The 24,272-nt window shown below is 46.4% G+C and overlaps 1 protein-coding gene across 3 annotated transcripts in view; it reads right to left on the bottom strand.

The window, feature by feature from the left end:
* The window catches only part of DDC (dopa decarboxylase), a 315,358-nt gene that overhangs the window by 30,269 nt on the left and 260,817 nt on the right, over positions 1 to 24,272 (bottom strand). For all 3 annotated transcript variants that reach the window (XM_029589726.1, XM_029589729.1, XM_029589727.1), the window contains exon 12: positions 13,971 to 14,069. In XM_029589726.1, the coding sequence (XP_029445586.1) occupies positions 13,971 to 14,069 (99 nt within the window). The remainder of the gene's footprint in view (positions 1 to 13,970; positions 14,070 to 24,272) is intronic.

The raw sequence follows: 24,272 nt of genomic DNA, 5'->3' as shown, positions 1-24,272 counted from the left end.
GTCCCCATGGAATAGGAAGGTAACTTGGTTCATTTGACAAAGTTCCTCATAAAAGGCTTCTAGGAAAAGTAAAAAGTCATGAGATAGGTGGCGATCTCCTTTCATGGATTACAAACTGGTTAAAAGGCAGGAAACAGAGTAGGATTAAATGGGCAATTTTCTCAGTGGAGGGGGGTGGGCAGTGGAGTGCCTCAAGGATCTGTACTGGGATCCATGATTTTAAATATATTTATAAATGATCTAAAGCAGGGGTCGGGAACCTTTTTGGCTTAGAGAGCCATGAACGCCACATATTTTAAAATGTAAATCCGTGAGAGCCATACTAACTACAATCCCCCACCCTCCTGACTCCCCCAAGACCTACCAAATTCATTCACTACAACCCCCTACTCTCCTGATGCCCCCAAGACCTGCCAAATTAATTTACTACAACCCCCCATCCTCCTAACCCCCCCAAAGACCTGCCAAAAGTCCCTGGTGATCCAGCGGGGGTCCAGGGCTCCCAGACAAATCTTTAATAAAAAAGTAAAAATCTAACAAAACTCCCCACCCTCCTGATGCCCCCCAAGACCTCCAAAATTAATTTATTACAAACCCCCACCCTCCTGATGCCCCCCAAGACCTCCAAAATTAATTTACAACCCCCACCCTCCTGACCCCCCCCCCAAGACCTCCAAAATTAATTTACTACAACCCCCACCCTCCTGACCCCCCCAAGACCTGCCAAAAGTCCCTGGTGGTCCAGCGGGGGTCCGGGAGCGATCTCCTGGACTTGGGCTGTCGGCTGCCAGTTGTCAAAATGGCGCCGATGACCCTTTGCCCTCACTATGTCACTGGGGTCGACCAATGGCGGCGGTAGCCCCTGTGACATAGTAAGGGCAAAGGGACATCGATGCCCTTGGAGGTCTTGGGGGGTGTCAGGAGGGTGGGGAATTTTGTTAGATTTTTACTTTTTTATTAAAGATTTGTCTGCGAGCCAGATGCAGCCATCAAAAGAGCCATATCTGGCTCCCGAGCCATAGGTTCCTGACCCCTGATCTAAAGGAATATGACGAGTGAGGTAAACAAATTTGCAGATGATACAAAATTATTCAGAGTAGTTAAATCACAAGCAGATTGTAATAAATTGTAGGAAGATCTTGTGAGACTGGAAAATTGGGCATCCAAATGGCAGATGAAATTTAAAATGGATAAGTGCAAAGTGATGCATAATAGGGAAAAATAACCCATGCTATAGTTACACAATGTTAGGATCCATACTAGGAGCTACCACCCAAGAAAGAGATCTAGGCGTCATAGTGGATAACACATTGAAATCATTGGTTCAGTGTGCTGCGGCAGTCAAAAAAGCAAACAGAATTTGGGAATTATTAGAAAGGGAATGGTGAATAAAACGGAAAATGTCATAATACATCTGTATCGCTCCATGGTGAGACTGCACCTTGAATACTGTGAACAATTCTGGTCGCGGCATCTCAAAAAAGATATAGTTGTGATGGAGAAGGTACAGAAAAGGGCGACCAAAATGATAAGGGGAATGGAACTGCTCCCCTTTGAGGAAAGACTAAAGAGGTTAGGACTTTTAAGCTTGGAGAAGAGACAGCTAAGGGGGGATATGATAGAGGTGTTTAAAATCATGAGAGGTCTAGTATGGGTTAATGTGAATCAATTATTTACTCTTTCGGATAATAGAAAGACTAGGGGCACTCCATGAAGTTAGCATGTGGCACATTTAAAACTAATAGGAGAAAGTTCTTTTTCATTCAACGCACAATTAAACTCTGGAATTTGTTGCCAGAGGATGTGGTTAGTGCAGTTAATATAGCTGTGTTTAAAAATGGATTGGATAAGATCTTGTAGGAGAAGTCCATTACCTGCTATTAATTAAATTGACTTAGAAAAAAGCCACTGCTATTACTAGCAACAGTAGCATGGAATAGACTTAGTTTTTGGGTACTTGCCAGGTTCTCATGGCCTGGATTGGCCTCTGTTGGAAACACGATGCTGGGCTTGATGGACCCTTGGTCTGTCCCAGTATGGCATGTTCTTATGTTTCCTGTATGAGACAGACGGCAAACCAGCCTTGGACGTCCTTGCATATCATTGGGGCAAGGTTTTTCTGTACGTGTATCCTCCAACTCCTTTGCTGGCGAAGACATTCTTGAAGCTTCCTGAGGAACGAGGGCCTGTGATCCTCATAGCCACTCATTGGCCGAGATATGTCTGGTTTCCACTCCTATGGAAGTTAACCATCTGGATACTGATCAGTCTGAACTTCTCCAGATCTCATCATGCAGGATCAAGGGAGGCTGAGGCATCCTAACCTCCAGACCCTGTTGCGCAAAGCCTGGATGTTGAGAAGTTAATTCTGCAACTACTCAATTTCTCAGAGGATGTGCTTGGGTCCTAGTGGCTTCTAGAAAGCCTTCCACTAGAAAGTCCTATGGACTGAAGTGGAGAAGTTTTCCGTGTGGTGTGAACAGAAGGCCCTAGATCCGTTCTCCTGCCCCACACAAAAACTGCTTGATTATCTTCTACACCTATCAGAAGCTGGCTTAAAAAACAACTCTGTTAGGGTCCATCTGAGTGCAATTGGTGGATACCACCAAAGTGTAGATGGTACGCCATCTCTGTACAGCTTATAGTTGTACATTTTATGAGCGGCCTGATTCAGTTGAAACATCCCCTAAGGCCCCCTGCTGTGTTTTGAGACCTTAGCTCAGCTACTAGCTCAGCTGATGAAAGCTCCTTTTGAGCCGCTGCACACCTGTGACCTACAGTACCTGACCTAGGTCATATTTTTGGTGGCGGTCACATCAGTGCACAGGGTCAGCGAGCTCCTTGCCTTAGTGACTTATCGACCTTATACTAAATTTTATCATGACAAGGTGGTTTTGCGCATGCTCTCTACAGTCTATTGTCCTGCCAACTTTCTTTCTCAGGCTCTATGTGCACCAAGACGAACGAGCACTGCACAGTTTGGATTGCAAGCAAGCCTTAGCCTTCTATTTGGAATGGACAGAAGCCCAGAGACAGTCCACCTAACTTTTTATTTCTTTTGATAGTAAGAGGTTGGGAGTTGACATTGCCAAACAGACTATCCAATTGGCTAGCAGATTGTATCTCTTTTTGTTATGCCCAGGTGGGTCTGCATCTTGAGGAGCATTTCAAGGTTCATTCTGTCAGAGCCATGGCAACGTCAGTGGCCCACTTGCTAGCAGTTTTCATGGAGGAGATCTGCAAGGCTGCGACATGGAGTTCTCTCCACACATTCACATCTCACTATTGTCTGGATAGGGATGGCCGACGTGACAGTTTCGGCCAGTCAGTACGTCGGAATCTCTTTGTAAAAACCCAACTCTCCTGCTTAGGGCCTATTGTTTGGGCTCTGTTACCAACAGCACCGTTGTTGTTGTGACCATTGGTACCTGGTTGGTATCTGTTGGTCCCCTTTTGTGTTGGGGAGCAGCGTGTAGCTAGAGAGTCACCCATATGTGAGAACTACCATCCTGCTTGTCCTTGGAGAAAACAGAGTTGCTTACCTGTAACAGATGTTCTCCAAGGACAGCAGGATGTTAGTCCTGATGAAACCCGGCTGCCACCCTATGGAGTTGGATTTCTCCTATTTTATTATTTTTAATCGTAATTCTATGTTACGAGACTGAAGAGGGACCCCGCGTGGATGCATGGTATAGGGCATGCTGGGCAAGCTCAGTATACCAAGTCAAAGTTCTGGAAACTCTGACAGACGTTTTCCGTGCCAGGCTCTGATGATGTCACCCATGTGCGAGGACTAACATCCTGCTGTCCTTGGAGAACACCTGCTACAGGTAAGCAACTCTGCTTTATCTAACATCCTGACTGTACTTTTAAAATCAGTCAGAAACTATATTTAAATGTATTGCATTGTGTACAGAGAGTATTAAATTAAAAAAAAAAAGAAAGTTTGGCCTCTTCATGTCAAAAATGAAATTCCAGTCAGCTGCTACATCCTGCACCTTCCTCTTCAATTTGTCAGTTGCGCTCGAGCCCAGGCTACTCTTCCCATACCACTGGTGATGCTTCAGCCAGGGCTTCTCCCCATCCACTGCTCAGCAATGCTCCAGCCTGGGAAATATTTGCTCAGCAGGCCAGATATGGGGACCTCTGATCTAGATTTTGCTTTCTCCGGGCTCATTTGTCACTTATCAGCACACATCTTATCTCATTTGGTAGCTTCTCTAAGAAAAGAAATAATTTATGTGGGACCAGTCTCTAACCCACGCTGCACAGTGAACCACTTCATGTTGCGAGCCATGTTTCATAAATCCACATTCTCCTTTTACTTTTGACATTTAAACGGAAAGATTAAATTCCATGATGCTTTAAGGACATGTATGGTTCTCGCAGCCCTGCTATTGAGTGTTGCTGCTCTAAACATTGAGGTCTTTAGTGATGCCGATTTCAGTAGGGACACTAGAAAGCACTTCCGCTTCAGCATCAGACTGTTGGTAATCAAATGGTTTTCTCCTTTTCCAAAAAGGTTCACTGTTGTCCTCATGCTTGATCAAATTAACTCCCCTCCACTCCAAAAAGAGTGCTTTATGGGCTGTGAAGATGTTACTGATGCTGTTATCTTTGCTGTGATAACAGGCTAATTTGCAGCTGCCAGGGCTTAGATTCAATTGTACCACTCCATAGAAGAGGAGAGAGGTCCCATTTCTCAGATCTTGTCATAGTGCAAAAGGTCCCCCCTCCCCTTCCAAAAAAAAAAATAGAAACACCCAAGAATTCATCTTCCATCCTTCCCTTTGGCCGCAGTATATCAATGCATACATAGCAAAACACTGAAAAAAGCAAATTAAAATGCTTACACACTTAAATACAGTGAATGCTAAATAAGGCCTGCATCTCACCTGCTAGCTTATGATTCAAAAAACACCTAAACAACTGCTTTATTTGCTTTTATAAGCAAAATGCTTTTTCATACCCAATAATACAGGCTAGGAGCTGGCAAAAGACAAATAACAAGACCTTGTAGTACTGTAATTCACAGTATTTGTCAGAATTATACAATTAGGCCCACATCTAAGAAGTCCTGACTAATACATTTATTTTATACATTTTTATTTAAAAATTAATTTTCGCCTATAATGAAATTATGCTAGGTGAATTACAATCAATAAAAACAACAAAAATTAATTACAAAATACATGCATAAATGTACAATTTTTAACACCTCACTTTTGTCCTACACTCCCAATAAAGTTTGTTATAACTGTGTATGAAAACTTATTGAGTCTCCTGATACCTGTTCATAGAATCCATAGAATACTTCTTAATAATTGTGGGAATAGTCAATTTTTCTGCTTTTAATCTTCATTTAACGGTGATCTCTGGGTTAAATGCCCCCATATATTGTTTAGTATTGTCACAGTAAAACTCGTGTAACTGACTGGCAGAACACTAGCACATCATTAAATGCAAATATGTATACATAGGTCACACACATACCACCTTGGACATTCATCCTATGAGCACTCAAGAGTAGGGATGTGAATCGTTTTTCAACGATTAAAATTATCGTCCGATAATGTTTATATCGTCTTAAATCGTTATAGAACACGATACAATAGAAATTCTAACGATTTATTGTTAAAAATCGTTAAATCGTGTTAGTGCGCACTAACTCGAGTTAGTGCGCACTAACTCGATTTAGTGCGCACTAACTGAAAATGATACAAATAAACACTTTCCAGGTCACTGAAGGTCAGTTAGGAATGAATATGTGTTCCTATTGGCTGGCTGCCCTCTTATCTATTGATGTTACCAAGGTTACCACTGAGGTGATGGTTGGGGGGATGGGAAATGGAACTGGAAACAAACGAACACCAACAGAAAATGAAACAAAGTGTTCACACTTCCCAGGTCAGTAAAGGTCACTTAGGAATGAATATGTATGTATGTATTCCTATTGGCTGGCTGTGCTCTTATCTATTGATGTTACCAATATGGTTGGGGGGATGTGAAATGGAAACAGTTGGAAGCTTGACAAAAAAAGTAATGTAATGATCAGCACTCACGTGACTAGAACTTGTTTGTTTATTATTTTTGTTAGCAGGCACCTGAAATGCTAGTGCATGTTGAATTTGCCAATCACTGTGCATTTTAGAAAGGTGGTCCTGGCTGGAACTGTACACAGTTCAAATATATGTAATTGATTGTTGGTAAGTGTATTTTTTAAGTAGCCACACTGGCACCAGTATGTTTACTTTTCCTCCTACTTAACTCACTAGCTCAGCTTTGTAAGAAGGGCTTCTCTGCTTGTGTGTTGTTTTTGTTTGGTGTGAGGAGAGCAGAAACATCAGATCTTTATTCAATCTACTACAGTCATCTCTTACAGTGCCCTATCCCTATTAATACCAGGAGTGTTGTGATCTTCCTGCACACAGTGCCCTAACCCTGATACCAGTCTGAGACAGCTCCCTCCCTGCATTACTAGTGAGAGGCTGGCTTCACAGACAGGGGGGAGCTGCCTGACCCTCACTCCTGACTTCCCCCATGTCCCAGCTAGTGAATGGTGTGTGGGTGAGGGGGGGGGGGGAGGATGGTGAAGTCTGAGACAGCTCCCTCCCTGCATTACTAGTGAGAGGCTGGCTTCACAGACAGGGGGGAGCTGCCTGACCCTCACTCCTGACTTCCCCCATGTCCCAGCTAGTGAATGGTGTGTGGGTGAGGGGGGGGGGGGGAGGATGGTGAAGTCTGAGACAGCTCCCTCCCTGCATTACTAGTGAGAGGCTGGCTTCACAGACAGGGGGGAGCTGCCTGACCCTCACTCCTGACTTCCCCCATGTCCCAGCTAGTGAATGGTGTGTGGGTGAGGGGGGGGGGGGGGTGGATGGTGAAGTCTGAGACAGCTCCCTCCCTGCATTACTAGTGAGAGGCTGGCTTCACAGACAGGGGGGAGCTGCCTGACCCTCACTCCTGACTTCCCCCATGTCCCAGCTAGTGAATGGTGTGTGGGTGAGGGGGGGGGGGGGAGGATGGTGAAGTCTGAGACAGCTCCCTCCCTGCATTTCTAGTGAGAGGCTGGCTTCACAGACAGGGGGGAGCTGCCTGACCCTCACTCCTGACTTCCCCCATGTCCCAGCTAGTGAATGGTGTGTGGGTGAGGGGGGGGGGGGAGGATGGTGAAGTCTGAGACAGCTCCCTCCCTGCATTACTAGTGAGAGGCTGGCTTCACAGACAGGGGGGAGCTGCCTGACCCTCACTCCTGACTTCCCCCATGTCCCAGCTAGTGAATGGTGTGTGGGTGAGGGGGGGGGGGGGGAGGAGGATGGTGAAGTCTGAGACAGCTCCCTCCCTGCATTACTAGTGAGAGGCTGGCTTCGCAGACAGGGGGGAGCTGCCTGACCCTCACTCCTGACTTCCCCCATGTCCCAGCTAGTGAATGGTGTGTGGGTGAGGGGGGGGGGGGGATGGTGAAGTCTGAGACAGCTCCCTCCCTGCATTACTAGTGAGAGGCTGGCTTCACAGACAGGGGGGAGCTGCCTGACCCTCACTCCTGACTTCCCCCATGTCCCAGCTAGTGAATGGTGTGTGGGTGAGGGGGGGGGGGGAGGATGGTGAAGTCTGAGACAGCTCCCTCCCTGCATTACTAGTGAGAGGCTGGCTTCACAGACAGGGGGGAGCTGCCTGACCCTCACTCCTGACTTCCCCCATGTCCCAGCTAGTGAATGGTGTGTGGGTGAGGGGGGGGGGGGGGGGGGGGAGGATGGTGAAGTCTGAGACAGCTCCCTCCCTGCATTACTAGTGAGAGGCTGGCTTCACAGACAGGGGGGAGCTGCCTGACCCTCACTCCTGACTTCCCCCATGTCCCAGCTAGTGAATGGGGTGTGGGTGAGGGGGGGGGGGAGGATGGTGAAGTCTGAGACAGCTCCCTCCCTGCATTACTAGTGAGAGGCTGGCTTCGCAGACAGGGGGGAGCTGCCTGACCCTCACTCCTGACTTCCCCCATGTCCCAGCTAGTGAATGGTGTGTGGGTGAGGGGGGGGGGAGGATGGTGAAGTCTGAGACAGCTCCCTCCCTGCATTACTAGTGAGAGGCTGGCTTCACAGACAGGGGGGAGCTGCCTGACCCTCACTCCTGACTTCCCCATGTCCCAGCTAGTGAATGGTGTGTGGGTGAGGGGGGGGGGGGAGGATGGTGAAGTCTGAGACAGCTCCCTCCCTGCATTACTAGTGAGAGGCTGGCTTCACAGACAGGGGGGAGCTGCCTGTCCCTCACTCCTGACTTCCCCCATGTCCCAGCTAGTGAATGGTGTGTGGGTGAGGGGGGGGGGGGGGATGGATGGTGAAGTCTGAGACAGCTCCCTCCCTGCATTACTAGTGAGAGGCTGGCTTCACAGACAGGGGGGAGCTGCCTGACCCTCACTCCTGACTTCCCCCATGTCCCAGCTAGTGAATGGTGTGTGGGTAAGGGGGGGGGGGAGGATGGTGAAGTCTGAGACAGCTCCCTCCCTGCATTACTAGTGAGAGGCTGGCTTCACAGACAGGGGGGAGCTGCCTGACCCTCACTCCTCCGGGGTATTGTGATCTTCCTGCACACAGTGCCCTATCCCTGATACCAGGGGTGTTGTGATCTTCCTGCATGCAGTGCCCTATCCCTATTAATACCAGGAGTGTTGTGATCTTCCTGCATGCAGTGCCCTATCCCTATTAATACCAGGAGTGTTGTGATCTTCCTGCATGCAGTGCCCTATCCCTGATATCGGGATGTGTGCAAGAAGATCACAACACCCCCGGTATCAGGAATAGGGCACTGTGTGCAGGAAGATCACAACACCCCTGGTATTAGGGATAGGGCACTGTGTGCAGGAAGATCACAACACTCCTGGTATTAATAGGGATAGGGCACTGTGTGCAGGAAGATCACAATACCCCTGGTATCAGGGTTAGGGCACAAGTTCTAGTCACATTGACTGATCACATTACTTGTTTTGTCAAGCTACCAACTGTTTCCATTTCCCATCCCCCATATACTGTCAGTAGGAAACTTGGTAACATGAATAAATAAGAGGGCAGCCAATAGGAATACATATTCATTCCTAAACTGACCTTAACTGACCTGAAAAGTGTCAAATTGTATCATTTTCAGTTAGTGCGCACTAACTCGAGTTAGTGCGCACTAATCGGAAAAAACGATTTTTAACGATTTTTTAACTAAAAAATCGTGCCTAAGACGATTTTCTTGCCCTGCCACACGATTTCTATCGTTAAGACGATATGGAAAACGATTCACATCCCTACTCAAGAGTCTAAAGAACAGCTAGTAGTTGGCTGTGAAATGTCCAAGGTGCTGTTGTGCTCCCTGGCCGTGGCAGGCCCGAGGCTGGGCTCACTCACCCCCGACACTGGGCCGCCCTCCTTGGCAGCGGTGGACAGTTGCCTCCATGCTCGTGCTCCCTCCTTGTTCCCGGGAGCCTCCTGTGCTGCCGCGGGCTCCTCCAGGGCCAACCGGGCCTCCCCACATGCGGCGCGGGGAGACACCGCCACTTCCTCCTCTCCAGCCTGTCGGCCTTAGGTGCGCGCGCCTCTCTGGGTTTTAAAGGGGCCACAGCGGGAAAGCCTCCCGCGGCCCCAGGTGATGATGTCAACCAGCTCCACTATTTAAGGCAGGCTCAGATGTTCAGAGCCTGCCTTGGCAACAGGTCTCCATGCTTCTCTGTCCTGTGCTTTGTTGCTACTCCAGTTCCTGATCCAGTACCTGCTCCTGTTCCAGATCCTGATCCAGTACCTGCTCCTGTTCCAGTTCCTGTTCCTGCTTACCTTCTGACAGACCTCCTTGACTTTGACCCTCTGCTCAGACTTAATCTTGCCTTCAGCTGCTTGCCTTTGACTCTTTGCTTGGACTTGACCTCGCCTTCAGCCTCCTGCCTTCGACCTTTTGCTTGGACCTGACCTCAGCTTTAGCCAACAGCCTCGATCCTCTTTCTGGACCCGACCTCAGTTCTTGCCTCATCCTATTGGAACCCTTCGTCTCTGCTACCACCCAGCACTCTGCCTCTGGATGTCTTCTCTGGGATCAACCACACGGAGGCCCACCTAAGTCCAGCTGGCCCTGGTATCCAAGGGCTCAACCTGCAGGGAACGAGGGCTGGTATTGGCAAAACTCCAGTCGGCCTCCACTTCCTGCTTGGCCTCACCTCCCAATGGTGGGGACCCGTGGGGGCTTCCCCCATGGATGGCGCCAACACCACCTCAGGTCAGGGGTCCACCTCCGCAATAGGAACAGTATTGGGTGCTCGGGGCTATCTCACCCAGTATAGAATCGGTGACTGACACTTTTTGCAAGAGGAGGAATGCTAATCCCAGTGTTGTGGCTAAACTTAACATAAATTCTAGTATCAGGCTTTAGAATTCCCCGTGCAGACTCAGAAAAAATTCTGCCAGAAAGTTGTCCATCAACTGCAGTGAATAAAAATAATTACCAGTACATCCCAAATTTAATAAAATGTGACTCCGAAGCCATATTTATCTCATCAAAACCAAGCAAAATCTCCTGAGGGCCTGTTCTCACGCTGGATTTCATAGTATATTTATCATCACCATTATAGCATATATGACCTGCTCTATCCCTTTTCAGATGTCACCAATGACTGGAATTGGGCAAAGGAAGCTATTTGAGCACGATCCCACTTTGATGTTGGCTCAAACTAAGGTCTTGAAGCCAAAACCACATTTCAACAGCCAGCTCTAAACGGCTTATTTGGATCAACTTCATTAAATTCAATGGAAAAAAGTTAAATGAAATGAAATGACTAGTTTGTCATTCCTGGTCGATAAACACTGTCAGAATTACTACAGTACCTGAATGTAATCTGCTTCGAAGTGTTGAAAAGTGGAATATAAATGAATTAGAATCAGAATAACCTACATGGGTTATTCTGACTGCTTGAAGCCATTGTGTCTCGCAGCTTGAATCATGAGGGGCTCTTATAGTCTCATGGGACCAGCTGGCCTCACACAGTTCATAATGTGAGACACCTGGAGCAATGTCAGGCATTTAGGACAACCACTTTGAAGTGCTTGAAAGGTGAAATATAAATAAATAAATAAATAAATAAGCAAATACATAAATAAATAGATAGAACAAGGTCAAAGGTTCCCACATAGATTGGCAAAACATTGCTTAAATAAATTCCACTCTCTGCATGACTCTTACTCAACAGCATTGTACATTATGGAGGACCATGCTCTCCATATCACTGCTCTATACAAATCTGAAGTTTCCTTCTCCACTCCACTTCTTCTAGGTTAGCATTTACTCATATCAAATAAATAAATCTATACTCTGCTAGATAAGTTGTCAGGAATATTCAGCAGGATAAACATCTTGCTAAATAAATATCCTTGTCTAAAGTTAACCTGGTAATAATGATTTTACTACAATGCCGGCAGCCTGGGGGTTTTTGGAGTTGCTAGATGGGGTGGGAAGGTGGACTTTAGGAGGAGACTTAGAGGACAAAATTTCAGAATTTGGGGGAGGCTAGATAAAATGCATCCAGTCATAAGGGCCAGATATTTAAACCTCACGGTTTTGTTTGACTCAGAAGTTATCAAGAGAAACCCCTGAACTTTATAGAATGTATGTAGCATGGTGGTGAATATCCTTATATATTAAGGGTATAAAAGGAGAGAGGGACAATAAACAGTTTTTATAGAGCTCATGGTACTGGTTGGAGCAAAATGCTGCTTCGATGAGCCAGGTTTTCACTAGTTTCCTGAAGGATGGGAGATCTGGAGCATGTCTGATGTAAGGTGGTAATATGTTCTCTTCCTCGTGTTGGTGAGGTGCATTGTTCTTGGGGACTGTACCACTAGGCAAGCCAGAGACAGTAAGTGGGCAAATATATAAGGAGTGCAAAAACTGTTGAGATATGTTGAAGCCAAACCTTTGAGGGTATGGCTATGATCCGGATTTTGAATGTGGTGCAGTAGAGTGCTGGGCACCAGTGTAGGGTTTTCAGAAGTTTTTATTCGACCACCTTTGTTTGCATTCATAAGTATACAGGCAGCTGTGTAATTTATGAGCAAAGAAGGATAAACATCTTGCTGATGGAGGTGAAAAAAGGCCGTTTTGGTCACTGCTTAGACTTGGGTTTTGATGCTGAGTTGGGAATCTAATGTAAAACCTAACCTCTGGACTTTGGATCTGAGGATTAGAGTTGTATCACCAAGGGTCACTTTGAGTGTGACAGAGTGGGTTCATTTTTTGCTGATCCAGAGCATCTCTGTCTTTTGAGGGTTCAAGTTTAGGCCTAGATTTACATATCCGCGATATGGCTACAAGCATGCATTACAGCAAAAGTCAGGAGCAGAAGAAAATGCCCAAACTAACATAAATGGAGGTAATGGAGGGTATCACAAAGAATCAAGTCACTGTTGAGAATTCTGATAGAGGATTTATTTTTTAAGAGTACATTAAACAGTGTTTAATGCGCAATAAATACTGTATATCGAACAATATAGCCATATCACAGCGATATCACACAATATACAAACCTGAAACCCACCCTTATTGCAATGAACTGCTTTGCATGGCATTTGCATGCATGACTTTACAAATCCATGCAAAATAGTTCATGCATACCTAATCCTATGCTAATAAAATAACACAGCTGACTTAAAAAAAATAGAGTTTGAGGGAGATGTAGTTAATTTCTCATGGGAACATTGGGCTGACACCTACTGATGGGGCTCTGGCCCCCACCCCAAAAAGAAAAATAGTATATTTCAATTCGTGCTGTGATGGCCTCCCCTTCTCAAACCCCCTCCCACCACCACCAGTAGCAGCCCTCACTCCCTCCTCTCCCTTCCCCTTCCAGAACTGATTAAGCAACAGTCCTTGGGGTCTAGTGGCTCTACCAACCCCTCCCCCAGCCCCCTGCCAGAAAGCAAAGATCCTGGTGGTGTGGGGGGCACCCCACCCCCTCCTACCTTTTAGAAGGCTCGGTGGTAGCTAATGGGGGCCCGGAACACCATCTAACTCCAGGCCCAGTCAACGCCATTTTCCAAAATGGTGTCAACATGACCTTGCCCCTATCACATGATCGAGCAAAGTCTGGAGACAGGACCTAGTCCACATGGTGTCAACTTGGACCCCACTAGGCACTACAGAGTCTTCTAAAAGGTAGGGAGGAGACTGGAAATGGAAGTGCCCCCCTCGACCACCAGGGTCTTTATTTGTGGCAGGGGAATGGGGGAGGGGCTTGGATGCCACTAGAACCCAAGAATACTTTATTTGGATGGGGGAGGGGGGAAGGGAGGGGGAAGGGATGGGGCTGCTGAGGTGATAATTGGAAGGGAGGGGAGTTTTTGAAAACAGCGGAGATAATTTTTAAGAAAAAGGGGAGAGTTTTATGAAGGGGGTAGGCCGTCACTGTGCAATTTCAGAAGTAATCTATTTTTTGTTTTGGGGGGGCGCCAGTTGATATTGAAGATTAAGGCTCTGTTTAACCCCTAGAGGCAAAAAGCAATTTGGGTGAGGTGAACTCAAAAACAATAAAATAAATGAATAATACTGCAAAGGTCTGGTGTATGAGGCTTTCATAAGACCTGAAATTTTGTATTATTTATTTTGAACCACATTTTTATCTCTCTCTTCGGTACCACCCATCCCAGATGGCAATGCCAGGTGACATGTGTGCCTCCTTCTCTGGCCACAAGGGCTGGAGGGTAGTTAATGAGATTTACTCTGAGCACTGCTCTTTTGATTGGCAAGAGTGAGCACATAGTGACAGCTGTCTTTCCTCCCCATATTCCCAATGATTGAGTGCATTGCATCCAAGCCCTGCCCAAGGGAAGACTTGGATAAGAACCTCCTGTGCCGCAGCATTGAACCTTGGGAGCCCATCTCCCTCAGACCTGAATTTAAAGTGCACATATTGTCATTGGAAAACCAACCAATACCAAAAAGAAATGTAAATTCACCTTGCGGATGTGTTCCTGTAGCCCTTTCACACCGTACATCCGGAGCACAAACCACAACTTCAGGGAACGGAACCTGCGTCCCAGAGGAATCTGCCAGTGCTGCAGGGTGAGAGCAATGCATCAGAACAACCTCCTCCCTTTCTAACCTCCGCTAGATAACGCACAACAGCAAGGTTTTAGTCAGCAGCAGCTGCTGGAATTGTTTCTCTTTTTTTTCTTATAAATCAAGGTGATCACTAAGTTGACCTTCCAAAAGCTTACACATTCTTACAAACATGATTACATGCTGTGGCAATTATATATATATATATATATATATATATATATAAAAATAAATAAATAAATAAATAAATAAATAAAAAAAACTAGGTCGGAGCTAAAGATAGTCTTCACCTTCCACTCCAGTCGCAATGGGGAAAAGGAAGTACGTTTTCAAGTTCCAGGCTGGGGAGCAGCGTCCACCCTGCCGCCATTAACATGGTGGGGGGGGGGGTTGACATTCTTCTTCCCACCCTGCCTTTGTTAATTGTTGGAAGGGGGAGAAGGGGGGGGGGCTCTATTGCTAGCTCCCTGCTTTGTTTTAAAATTTTTTGGAGGCTCTGATTGCTGGGTCTTTTTAGGTTTGGAGGAAAGCAGGGTTTGTTTACTATTTTTTCCCACCTTGATCGAGGAACCATTGCTTACCTCAGATCCTCAGCATTGGCGTTGTCGATGGATAGCGTTCTCTCTCGGACTGTATTTTCGTCTTCAGGCATGGTTTTTTTCCTTCGATGCTCATTTCTGCTGCCCGGTCAGCTGAGAGGCCTTCCTTGCATTGCCCCAAGCTGAATCCAGGGGGGATGGTTAGACAGCGTCCAGATGGTCTGGCGAGAGAAGGCGCTGGCAGCTCTTCCAGGTTGCCTTCTGTGTCAGGTGACTTGCCTATGATGGGGGAGGCGGGATGAAGTGTTGCCTCGCGTCCAGGGCCTGAAAAGTTTTATTGGGCCTGGCGGGGTTGCAGCTCCTGAGTCGACCTTGATCGGCAGTTTGAGGGCCCTGAAGTGAGATGCGGCCAGGGTGCAGATGTGTGTACAGAGGGTTTGCCTGTTGCCAGGGGGTGTCAGTGGTGGGCCTGCATCTGCCAAGTGTGGGAACGCCAAGGTGGATTCCAGCAGTAGCAGCGCTAAGAACGCTGAGGATTTAGAAGCAGTGGCTGTGGCTGTTAGGCAGGGAGATTCTTTAGGTGCCACGGTCCGAAATGTGCAGGGGCACAGGGTTAGGGATAGTGTTGCAGGTACTATGTCTCAGTTTGGCTGTGTGGAGGCTCAGGATGTAGTTAGGTTTGTGGGGAGGAGAATGTCAGTGCGCAAGTGATGCCGGCTGCTGAGTGCAGCGCTGGGGGTGGGAAAGGGATATCCAGAAAAGGGGGAAAGAATAAAGGCAGGGCTGTGCGCCAGAGAAGTGGAAATGGCGCGGGGAGTTCGGAGGGTCCTGATGCCTTAGGAGTGGAGGTAGAGGACAGGGGAAAGGTCCCATTTTCTATTGATATGAATGTACTTTGGGATGCTGGGGTGGGGAGGGGTGATATTCAGTATATTTTGGGGGATTCTAGTGGTGGTTGCGGATCTGGAGTTGGTTGACAAGGATTAACTAGAGAAGCTTTTGGGGTGGGTTGGTCTGGTGCCCCAGGGTAGCAAGGGCGTGAGGGCTGGGGGAGTTGGGATTGAGGGATATTGGAAGCTAGCCAGGAAGGATTGGGCTGGGAGAGAGGGGGTTGGGATTGGGGGATATGGGAGCTGGCTGGGTTTTTATGAGTAGCTGCCGGGGTGGAATGGAGGGAATCGACACTTGGATGGCTGATAGGAATTGGGGTTCAGGGCAGCATAGTGCAGAGCCATGTATAGCACGTCAGGCTCATTTAAGGGTCATTCGGGGGCTAGAGGAAACAGAGGGATTGGAGGCTTGGGTTCAGGTGTTGGTGTGAGCCCTGTGTCTTCTGTTGCAAGTAAGGTGGCAGATGAGACACGGCCAGGGACGTTTTAATCGGAGGCACACAGACGATGTGATATGTCAGCGCAGAGTCCTAGTCACAGGAAACGAGATCTTCAACGGGATGCAGCTGAGGGAAGCGAGCGTCAACAAGGGGCAACGGATAGTGCTGACTGTCAGGCATCAGCAGTGGACCGAGGAAGGTCAAGCATTGTTGTCAGGTCTTTGATAGGTAAGTCTATTGGAGGCACGGGGAAGAAGTCGCAAGGGGGCACAGGAAAATGTAGTGAGTCTTCCTCTTCTCCTGATGTTAGACCTGAATTGTGCATGGTAGGCAGGGTGTTCTGGCACAGGACATGGGTCACCCAGCGTTAATTGAGTTGACTGAGTTATGGGAAAGAGTCCCTAGGGGTTTAAGGAGGAGAATTAGGAAGAGGTGTTATATAGATATCTTCAAGTTGTTGGAGGGGTGAGAGGAAGAAAAAGAAGAAGAGTAAAAAGAAGTCAAAGGAAGGTGAGGTATCTAGGAAAGTTCCAAGGAACATTTTGTATTGGGTCCAATATTTCCTGAGTCTGGTGAGTGCAGTGGGACATTTTGATCCAGCACAGTACTGGGCCTTGCTGGCTTATGGGGGATAGCATCTTCACCGGGTCAATTGGTGAATGATTTTGTACCTAAGAAAAAATGTTCAGTCCATTGACGCGACGATGGCATTAGTCCGGAGGGCAGGGCGAGGGGCTTTCATGGCCAAGGCAGACATAGAGTTGGCTTTACACTTGTTGCCCATTCATCCTAATTGTTTCTCCTTGCTGGATTTTGCATTTCAGGTAAATATTTTGTTGATCACTGCTTGCTTATGGAATGTGTGATGTTCTATGCATTGTTTGAAGCATTCAGTATGTTTGTCCATTGGGTAACAGTTCGCGTGATGGATTTGGACAATGTCTTGCATTATTTGGACGATTTCTTGTTTGTAGGTGCAGTTGGGTCGAGAACTTGTAGAAATTTGGTAAGTGGATTTTTGGAAGTAGCTCAGAGTTTTGGTATTCCAGTGGTGCAAGGGAAGACGGTGGGTTCCATTGCAAAGATAACTTTTTTTCAGTATAGAGTTGGATTCGGTTGATATGGTGTCTAGATTACCGGTTGTAAAGGATCAGAAGCTTAGGGAATTAGTTACTTTGGTGGGAGCTGCTAAGAAAGTGACGCTGGGGCAAATGCAGTCAGTGATTTGATCTTTAAATTTCACTTGTCGCTTCATTCCTATGGGGCGGGCAATCATTAGGAGATTGTTGGATTCAACTGCTGGTGTGAAGGTGGGGCATCATTTCATTTGAGTCTTTCGTAGGGTTAGAGCAGAATTGTGCATATGGATGGAATTCTTGGAATCTTAATGGGGTTTATATAATGCAAGTGTCAAACGGACAAGTTGTATTCGGATGCAGCAGGATCTTCTAGTTTCTTGACTGTACCGGAAAGGGGCATGGTGTGCGAATCGATGGCCTATGTCTTGGTTATGTCAACTAGGACAACTTTTATGGAATTGTTCCATATTGTGGTGGACTTGGCATTGTGGGGTCCCCATCTTCGAGACAGGAAAGTTGTGTTTCGGTGTGTCAATGTGAGGGTAGTAATGGATATAAACAGGCAGTTGGCAAAACGTTAGTGGGTGTCCACACTATTACGATAACTGGTTTTATTGTGCTTGCGGTGGAATGTAACGGCTTTTGTGAGACATGTTCCAGGAGTTTAAACTCAATTGCTGATACACTCTCTCGTTCAAAGTAGGACACCTTCTGGGCTTTGGCTCCCCTGGGGGAAGAATTTAGAGCATCTGCTCCAGAGTACCTTTGGCAGCTTGAGATGAAGAAGAATGGGAAGTGATTAAATCTTCTATGGCAGGGGTGCTCTTGAACAGCGACTAAGATGACTGCTTGATCCAGCTGCTCTTCAAGATCCACATTGAAATCATGTTTCGCCCATCTTAATTTTGAGTCAGTTTTTGGGATTTTTCATTGGTGGAGAGCGAGACAATATCTACTGCAAAATCTGGGAAGATTAAGGCTGCTTTTGCAGCTGCTGCAGGACCCTCCGTTGCTGGAAAAACTGATACATGCTAAACGGATGGGGGCGGATTTTCAGAGCCCTGCTCGCCTAAATCCGCCTAAATCCGGGCGGAGTTAGGCGAGCAGGGCCCTGCGCGCCGGTGCGCCTATGTTCAATAGGCCTACCGGCGCGTGCAGACCCCAGGACTCGCGTAAGTCCCGGGGTTTTCCGAGGGGGGCGTGTCGGGGGCGGGCCCGATCCGCGTGGCATTTTTGGGGCGGGCTGTAGCGTTTCGGGGGCGGGCCCGGGGGTGTGGTTACGGCCCGGGGCGGTCCGGGGGCGTGGCCTCGCCCTCCGGACCCGCCTTCAGGTCGCGTCCCAGTGCGCTAGCGGCCCGCTGGCGCGCGGGGATTTACGTCTCCCTCCGGGAGGCGTAAATCCCCCGACAAAGGTAAGGGGGGGTTTAGACAGGGCCGGACGGGTGGGTTAGGTAGGGGAAGGGAGGGGAAGGTGAGAGGAGGGCAAAAGAAAGTTCCCTCCGAGGCCGCTCCGATTTCGGAGCGGCCTCGGAGGGAACGGAGGTAGGCTGCGCGATTCGGCGCGCGCCGGCTATACGGAATCGATAGCCTTGTGCGTGCCGATCCCGGATTTTAGCGGCTACGCGCGTATCTACTAAAATCCAGCGTACTTTTGTTTGTGCCTGATGCACCAACAAAAGTACGCCAAATCGCGCTATTTGAAAATCTACCCCATGGTGTCTGCTTACATGGATCTTGCAGAGCTGAAGCAGTTGAAAGATATGCTCCAGATAAATATGGAAACTACATTGGCTATCCGATCGGATTTGTCGGCAATGTCCCAGCAATTGGCGTCCTTTCAGACTCAGCTGGAGGATGTCAAGTCACAGACTGCGTCACTGCTCTTTGTGACGGGCTCTCTCCTGCAGCTTACCCAAAATGTGAATCACCTGCACTGGGTCTTCGAGGATTTAGCAAATTGGAACTGCAGGAACAACATCCACATCCTTGGTGTTCCAGAAGGCACTGAAGGTTCTGATATAAGATTTTTGACTACCATGGTTCCGACCTGCTTTCAGTTGTCTTTTGACTTACCTTCTGAGATTGAACGCACCACCGGATTCCATCTAGGCCTCTTCAGAATTCTCGGTTTCCAAGGCTCATCATTTTTAAACTGTTCCGCTACCAGCAGGTTTTGGAGGTGCTATCTGCTGCTCGTGCCAAATCGCCCACCATATTTCAGGGGCATACTCTCCTTTTTGTGCCTGATCTGGCCAAAACTACGGCTGTGAAACATAAAGCCTTTTTGGCCTTCTGACCATGCCTGCAGGCGCTGGGAGCTAGATATGACTTCCTCTATCTGGCATGGATGAGAGTGACCTGTCACAATCAAACGAAGACCTTCAAGGTGCCTGAGGTCCTTGCTGCATTTCTTACTTCTTAGAATCTGCGCAAGAAATGGTTACCTGACTTATTGTTTTATCACATCACCTTGCTTTTTCGTCATTTCTGACTAAGGGCCTCATTTTCCAATATCGCAGTGGTAACGCATGAGGGGGCGTGTCCCATGCAAATAAGGCATTTTTCGTGCAGCGGGGAAACATCACGTCACGCGATGTTTTCGCCATTTGCGGAAATGGATTCGCAAATCGAGTTACTAGGTGGCCCTCCCATAGGGATACAAATACCTGTCTAGGGCATAGGCACTATAGCAAGTCTCTCTCTCTCTCTCTCTGATCTGTTTGGAATTGTCGTGGACCGCGATAACCCTTTACTGGCCTGCAGCGCACAACGTAACGCGAATGAAAGTGTTGTAGCTATTAGCCGCGCTAACACTGCGGCTGTTTCGCGGCACACGATAACTGTTTCCCGTTTTACATATGCTCTGCCCCCTGAATATAAAGTTACGAATTTGCATTCGCAAATCGCGCTAACAGCCGTTAACGCGATTTGCGAATTTATCTCCCGCGATAACACCTTGGAAAATGACCCCCTAAGCTGGTCATGGATGACTGTTCTCCTTCGTGCCTGGTAGTTTGGTGATTACTGGATTGTCTATACTTTTTTGTTGCTACACATCAGCATTTCTGTGGGGGAAATGTTTTTTATTTATTATTTTGTTGATGGACTCTTTTTGAAATTACATTTTTTATATTTCACATTCCCGCTTGGGCATATTCTCTTTTTTTTTTTTTTTTTTGCTCCATTTGGATCTTATCTGGCCACTGGTAGTACCCTGAGGCTCATTTTATTCATGTTGCCAAGTTTTTGGCTCTGGTTGTTTGTTGTACCACTTTCTGCTTCATGTTTTTTCCTTTTTTTCATGTATTTTTTCTACTGGGCAATGTTTCCTCTAATTTCTGACATGCTATATACGCAAAAATTTTGTTGTGTTGTCAACTTTTCCAAAACTTAACTTAATGTTGTGCGTCCAAACTTACAACTCAGCCTACTGGAGTTAAAAAAGAAGTGAAGACTAAGGGAAATGTTAACATGTTTATATACTTCTTAACTAAAGAGGCTACTAAGGTATAGCAAGTAGAAAGTGTAACAGTTTATTTGTTTTATACCATATATACTGGGCGACTGCGCCTCATAACTCAGTTCACAACTTCACAGTCCATAATATTTACATTTTTTCCCTGCGGTCTTTGACATTTGTCCATTCATTATAGATTCTGTCAAGATCTATATTTCTGCCATCTAGATGATAGTTCTTCACATGCATGATCATATCCAAATGCTCCATCACAATTTGGTTTTCATAGCATTCATTCCACAATTTGGTTTTCATAGCATTCATTAAACTGAAGCCACGTTCACAGTCTACACTGGATGCCATGAATGTTTCTCCAATATCTATCAACACAGCGAGGTCTTTGAATTGTTCATTTTGAGTTACAAATGACAACATAGATGACAAATTTGAAACAACTTTGTCTTTGATTTTCTCAGGAACAATGAATTTGAAGTCGTTGTATTGATCAACTACTGTTAACTCCACAGGCAGAAACTCTTTGGGGTAGATTTTCAAAAATGGCGCATTCGTGTACTTTTGTTGGCGCTCCAACAAAAGTACACGAATGCGCCATTTTTGTACACGTACACGTATCTACTAAAGTACACGTATCTACTAAAGTACACGTATCTACTAAAATCCCGCGTACAAAAGTACGCGGGATTTTAGTAGATACGCGCTAAAATCCTGGATCGGTGCGCGCAAGGCTGCCTATTCCGTGTAGCCAGCGCGCGCCGCGCTGCGCAGCCTGCCGCCGTTCCCTCCAAGGCCGCTCCGAAATCGGAGCGGCCTCGGAGGGAATTCGCTATCGCCCTCCCCTCACCTTCCCCTCCCTTCCTCTACCTAACCCACCCCCCCGGCCCTGTCTAAACCCCCCCCCTACCTTTGTTGGGGGATTTACGCCTCCCGGAGGGAGAAGTAAATCCCTGCGTGCCAGCGGCCCGCTGGCGCGCCTAGACGCGACCCGGGGGCGGTTCCGGAGGGCGCGGCCATGCCCCCGGACCGCCCCTGGCCGAAACCATGCCCCCAGGCCTGCCCCCAAAACGCCGCGTCCCGCCCCGAAAATGCCGCGCCAATCGGCCCCGCCCCTGACATGCCCCCAACACGCCCCCCTAAAAAAACCCCGGGACTTACGCGAGTCCCGGGGCTCTGCACGCGCCGGTAGGCCTATTGAACATAGGCGCACCGGCGTGCAGGGCCCTGCTTGCGTAAAGCAGGGCTCTTAAAATCCGCCCCTTTATATTGAGCACAAAGTGACTTTATGTTATCAATTCCGAAATCAAAATCACAATTGACAAGTGACCCAATATCAAATGCAGCCCATGCCTGCACTTCCTCTTCTGGAAACCTTTCATCCAGATGGACACACAAGAGATTGATAAATGTGATCAGCGAGCTTGTGTCGACTGCACTATTGGTTGCTACCTGTAATAGTGCTTTAACACTTTGACTCCACTGAGGTGAGCTTGTTAGATATTGACTTCTGATCTTGTTCAGTTTGCCTTGAGCTAGATGGTGAGCTTCTAGAATTGTTAAACCTTTCTTCTGAAGAAGAAGAGACAATGAAGCCAAATCTGATAGAACATCATTCAAAATTTCCAGAGCTACCCTAAACTCAGAAGTGCTCAGCTTCTTGAAACAGTATTTGGCAATTGGGTCTTTTCCCCGCTCTTCCTTGAAATATTGTAACAAAACAGCATAGTTTCGAACTATAGCTTGCACAGCAAAATGCCTCGACAGCCATCTCACTTCATTTAAAGGTCTGAATGCCACTGAATCATGCTCTGAGGTGTCAACAATTTCTTGAAATTTAACTCTTTAAAATAGATCTACAAAACATCGAGTACACAGTTCTGATAAGAGTTTCAATGTCTTGCATCAGTTTGACTTCTTTCCATGTATCAGTTATTCCTAAATCTTCATGATGTGCTATACAGTGTTGCTGGGTTAGGTGTGGGATTTCTTTTTTCAACTGTGCTGCTACTCCATTTTTTCTTCTAACATAACAGAGGCTTCGTCCGATGTAAACATAAACATCTTCCTTAAATCAGGCTTGTTTGCTGTATAAAAGAGTTTGATGGCAGATACGATTAAAGCAGCATCGCAATGTACTAATCGCAAAATGCCACTAAACGATACTTTGTAATCCAAAGCATTGCTAGGCTGATAATTAAAGTAAAGTATTAAGCATTTGGTCAAAGATATGTCAGTGCTTTCATCAACAGTTAAAGTGTAGAACAATGCCGAAGAAATTTCTTGCATTATATCATTTTGAACAACGCTGTTGATGACTTCAAGAAATTCAAATGCGTAATTTTTACTTCTCCAACTATCTGGCAGCTTTACAAATTTGGCCATGTGTTCATTTATATCTGTAACAGCCAGCATAGAGGAGTTCAATTTGATGGCTAGCAAGATGCTGTCACTCAGGACCTTTATCTCATCTGGATTTGAACACTTCCGTTCTACAACGATTTGCCTCCTTTGATTTTTTCTTGAGTCTCTAGTAACAGGTTCTTCAATCCACCGCGAAATAGTGGATTTATATTTTTCAATTTTGTTACACTGTCAATGTGAGATTTACTTACTAGATGTCTTTTGAGGAAATCCAGTTTCCAGACCTCGTTCCAGCTTTTACCCGTAGAAAACTCTCCTACAGCTTTCGCTTCAGCGCAGATCAGACAAATGACTCCTTTATCTTCATCATACGAAAAAATTTCGTGCAGGGCTACACGAGTTAGGCCATGCAACTTTGCGGTATTAGTTTCAACAGTCTCATCTAGCCATTCCGATTTAAATGATGTAGCTATTTTCTTGCGTTTAACACCTTTACTCATTTCGGTTTTTTTTGCGTTCAAATCTTATTAACTTAATTGTAATTACTTAAATATTATCAACTTATTTAAACTTAACCAGTTGACACTATCTTTTTTTAATGTTCTTTATAAATGATTTATATTACTACATCACAACACAGAAGCCCTGTAAACGTGCCCCTTTAAAGGGGGCACATTTAAGTTAAGGGCACGTACTGATTGTTCTGCGGTGGGGGTTATTTATGGCATTTGGTGCCCATGCCCTCTACTTTACATCGGTAAGACAAAATGGTGTTTGAGGACAAGAATGATAGAGCACAAGAGCTCTATAGTAAGACAAAAGATTGAAGCGCCATTGGTTCAACATTGTGTAGTAGAAGGACATGATTTTTCCGATTTTAGATTTGCAGTTATTGAACAACCTAAACACCCACAAAGGAGTGGAAATTTTGATTCAATCCTTCTACAAAAAGAACAAAATGGATTCATTATTTCAAAACAGTGACACCTAGTGGGTTAAATAAAGATATTGACTGGTCAGTATTTTAATTAAAGTTTGTTGAAGAACAGTCCCTTTAAAGTTGATTGACAGCTGGCAGTTCCAGGTGGACAATTGTATAAAAACCTTGGCAGGAAGTGGAGATACAAATTTTGAATGCCAAGGCGCCATTACTGCATCAATGGGAGAACTAGCAGAATTTGTTTCGTGAATAATTAAATTGGTTTAAAGGTAGGAAATTATGGTGAGCCACGGGATGAAGATTTTTGGGAAGTGTGTGGTAATACGTCGGTTGTGGTGAGAGATTTTAACTTTTTAAATGTTCATTTTGATATCTTATGTGTCCTAGGTTAAGTCTAATGACTAGAGCGCTGGAAAGGCAAAACTGAACTTGAAATTGTAATCAAGATACAAGGCATCCCCTGAAGAAGACTGGAAAC

This window comes from Rhinatrema bivittatum, chromosome 2 (genome assembly GCF_901001135.1).
Source record: "Rhinatrema bivittatum chromosome 2, aRhiBiv1.1, whole genome shotgun sequence".
Classification (NCBI taxonomy): domain Eukaryota; kingdom Metazoa; phylum Chordata; class Amphibia; order Gymnophiona; family Rhinatrematidae; genus Rhinatrema; species Rhinatrema bivittatum.
This window is presented reverse-complemented; position numbering and strand designations above follow the sequence as displayed.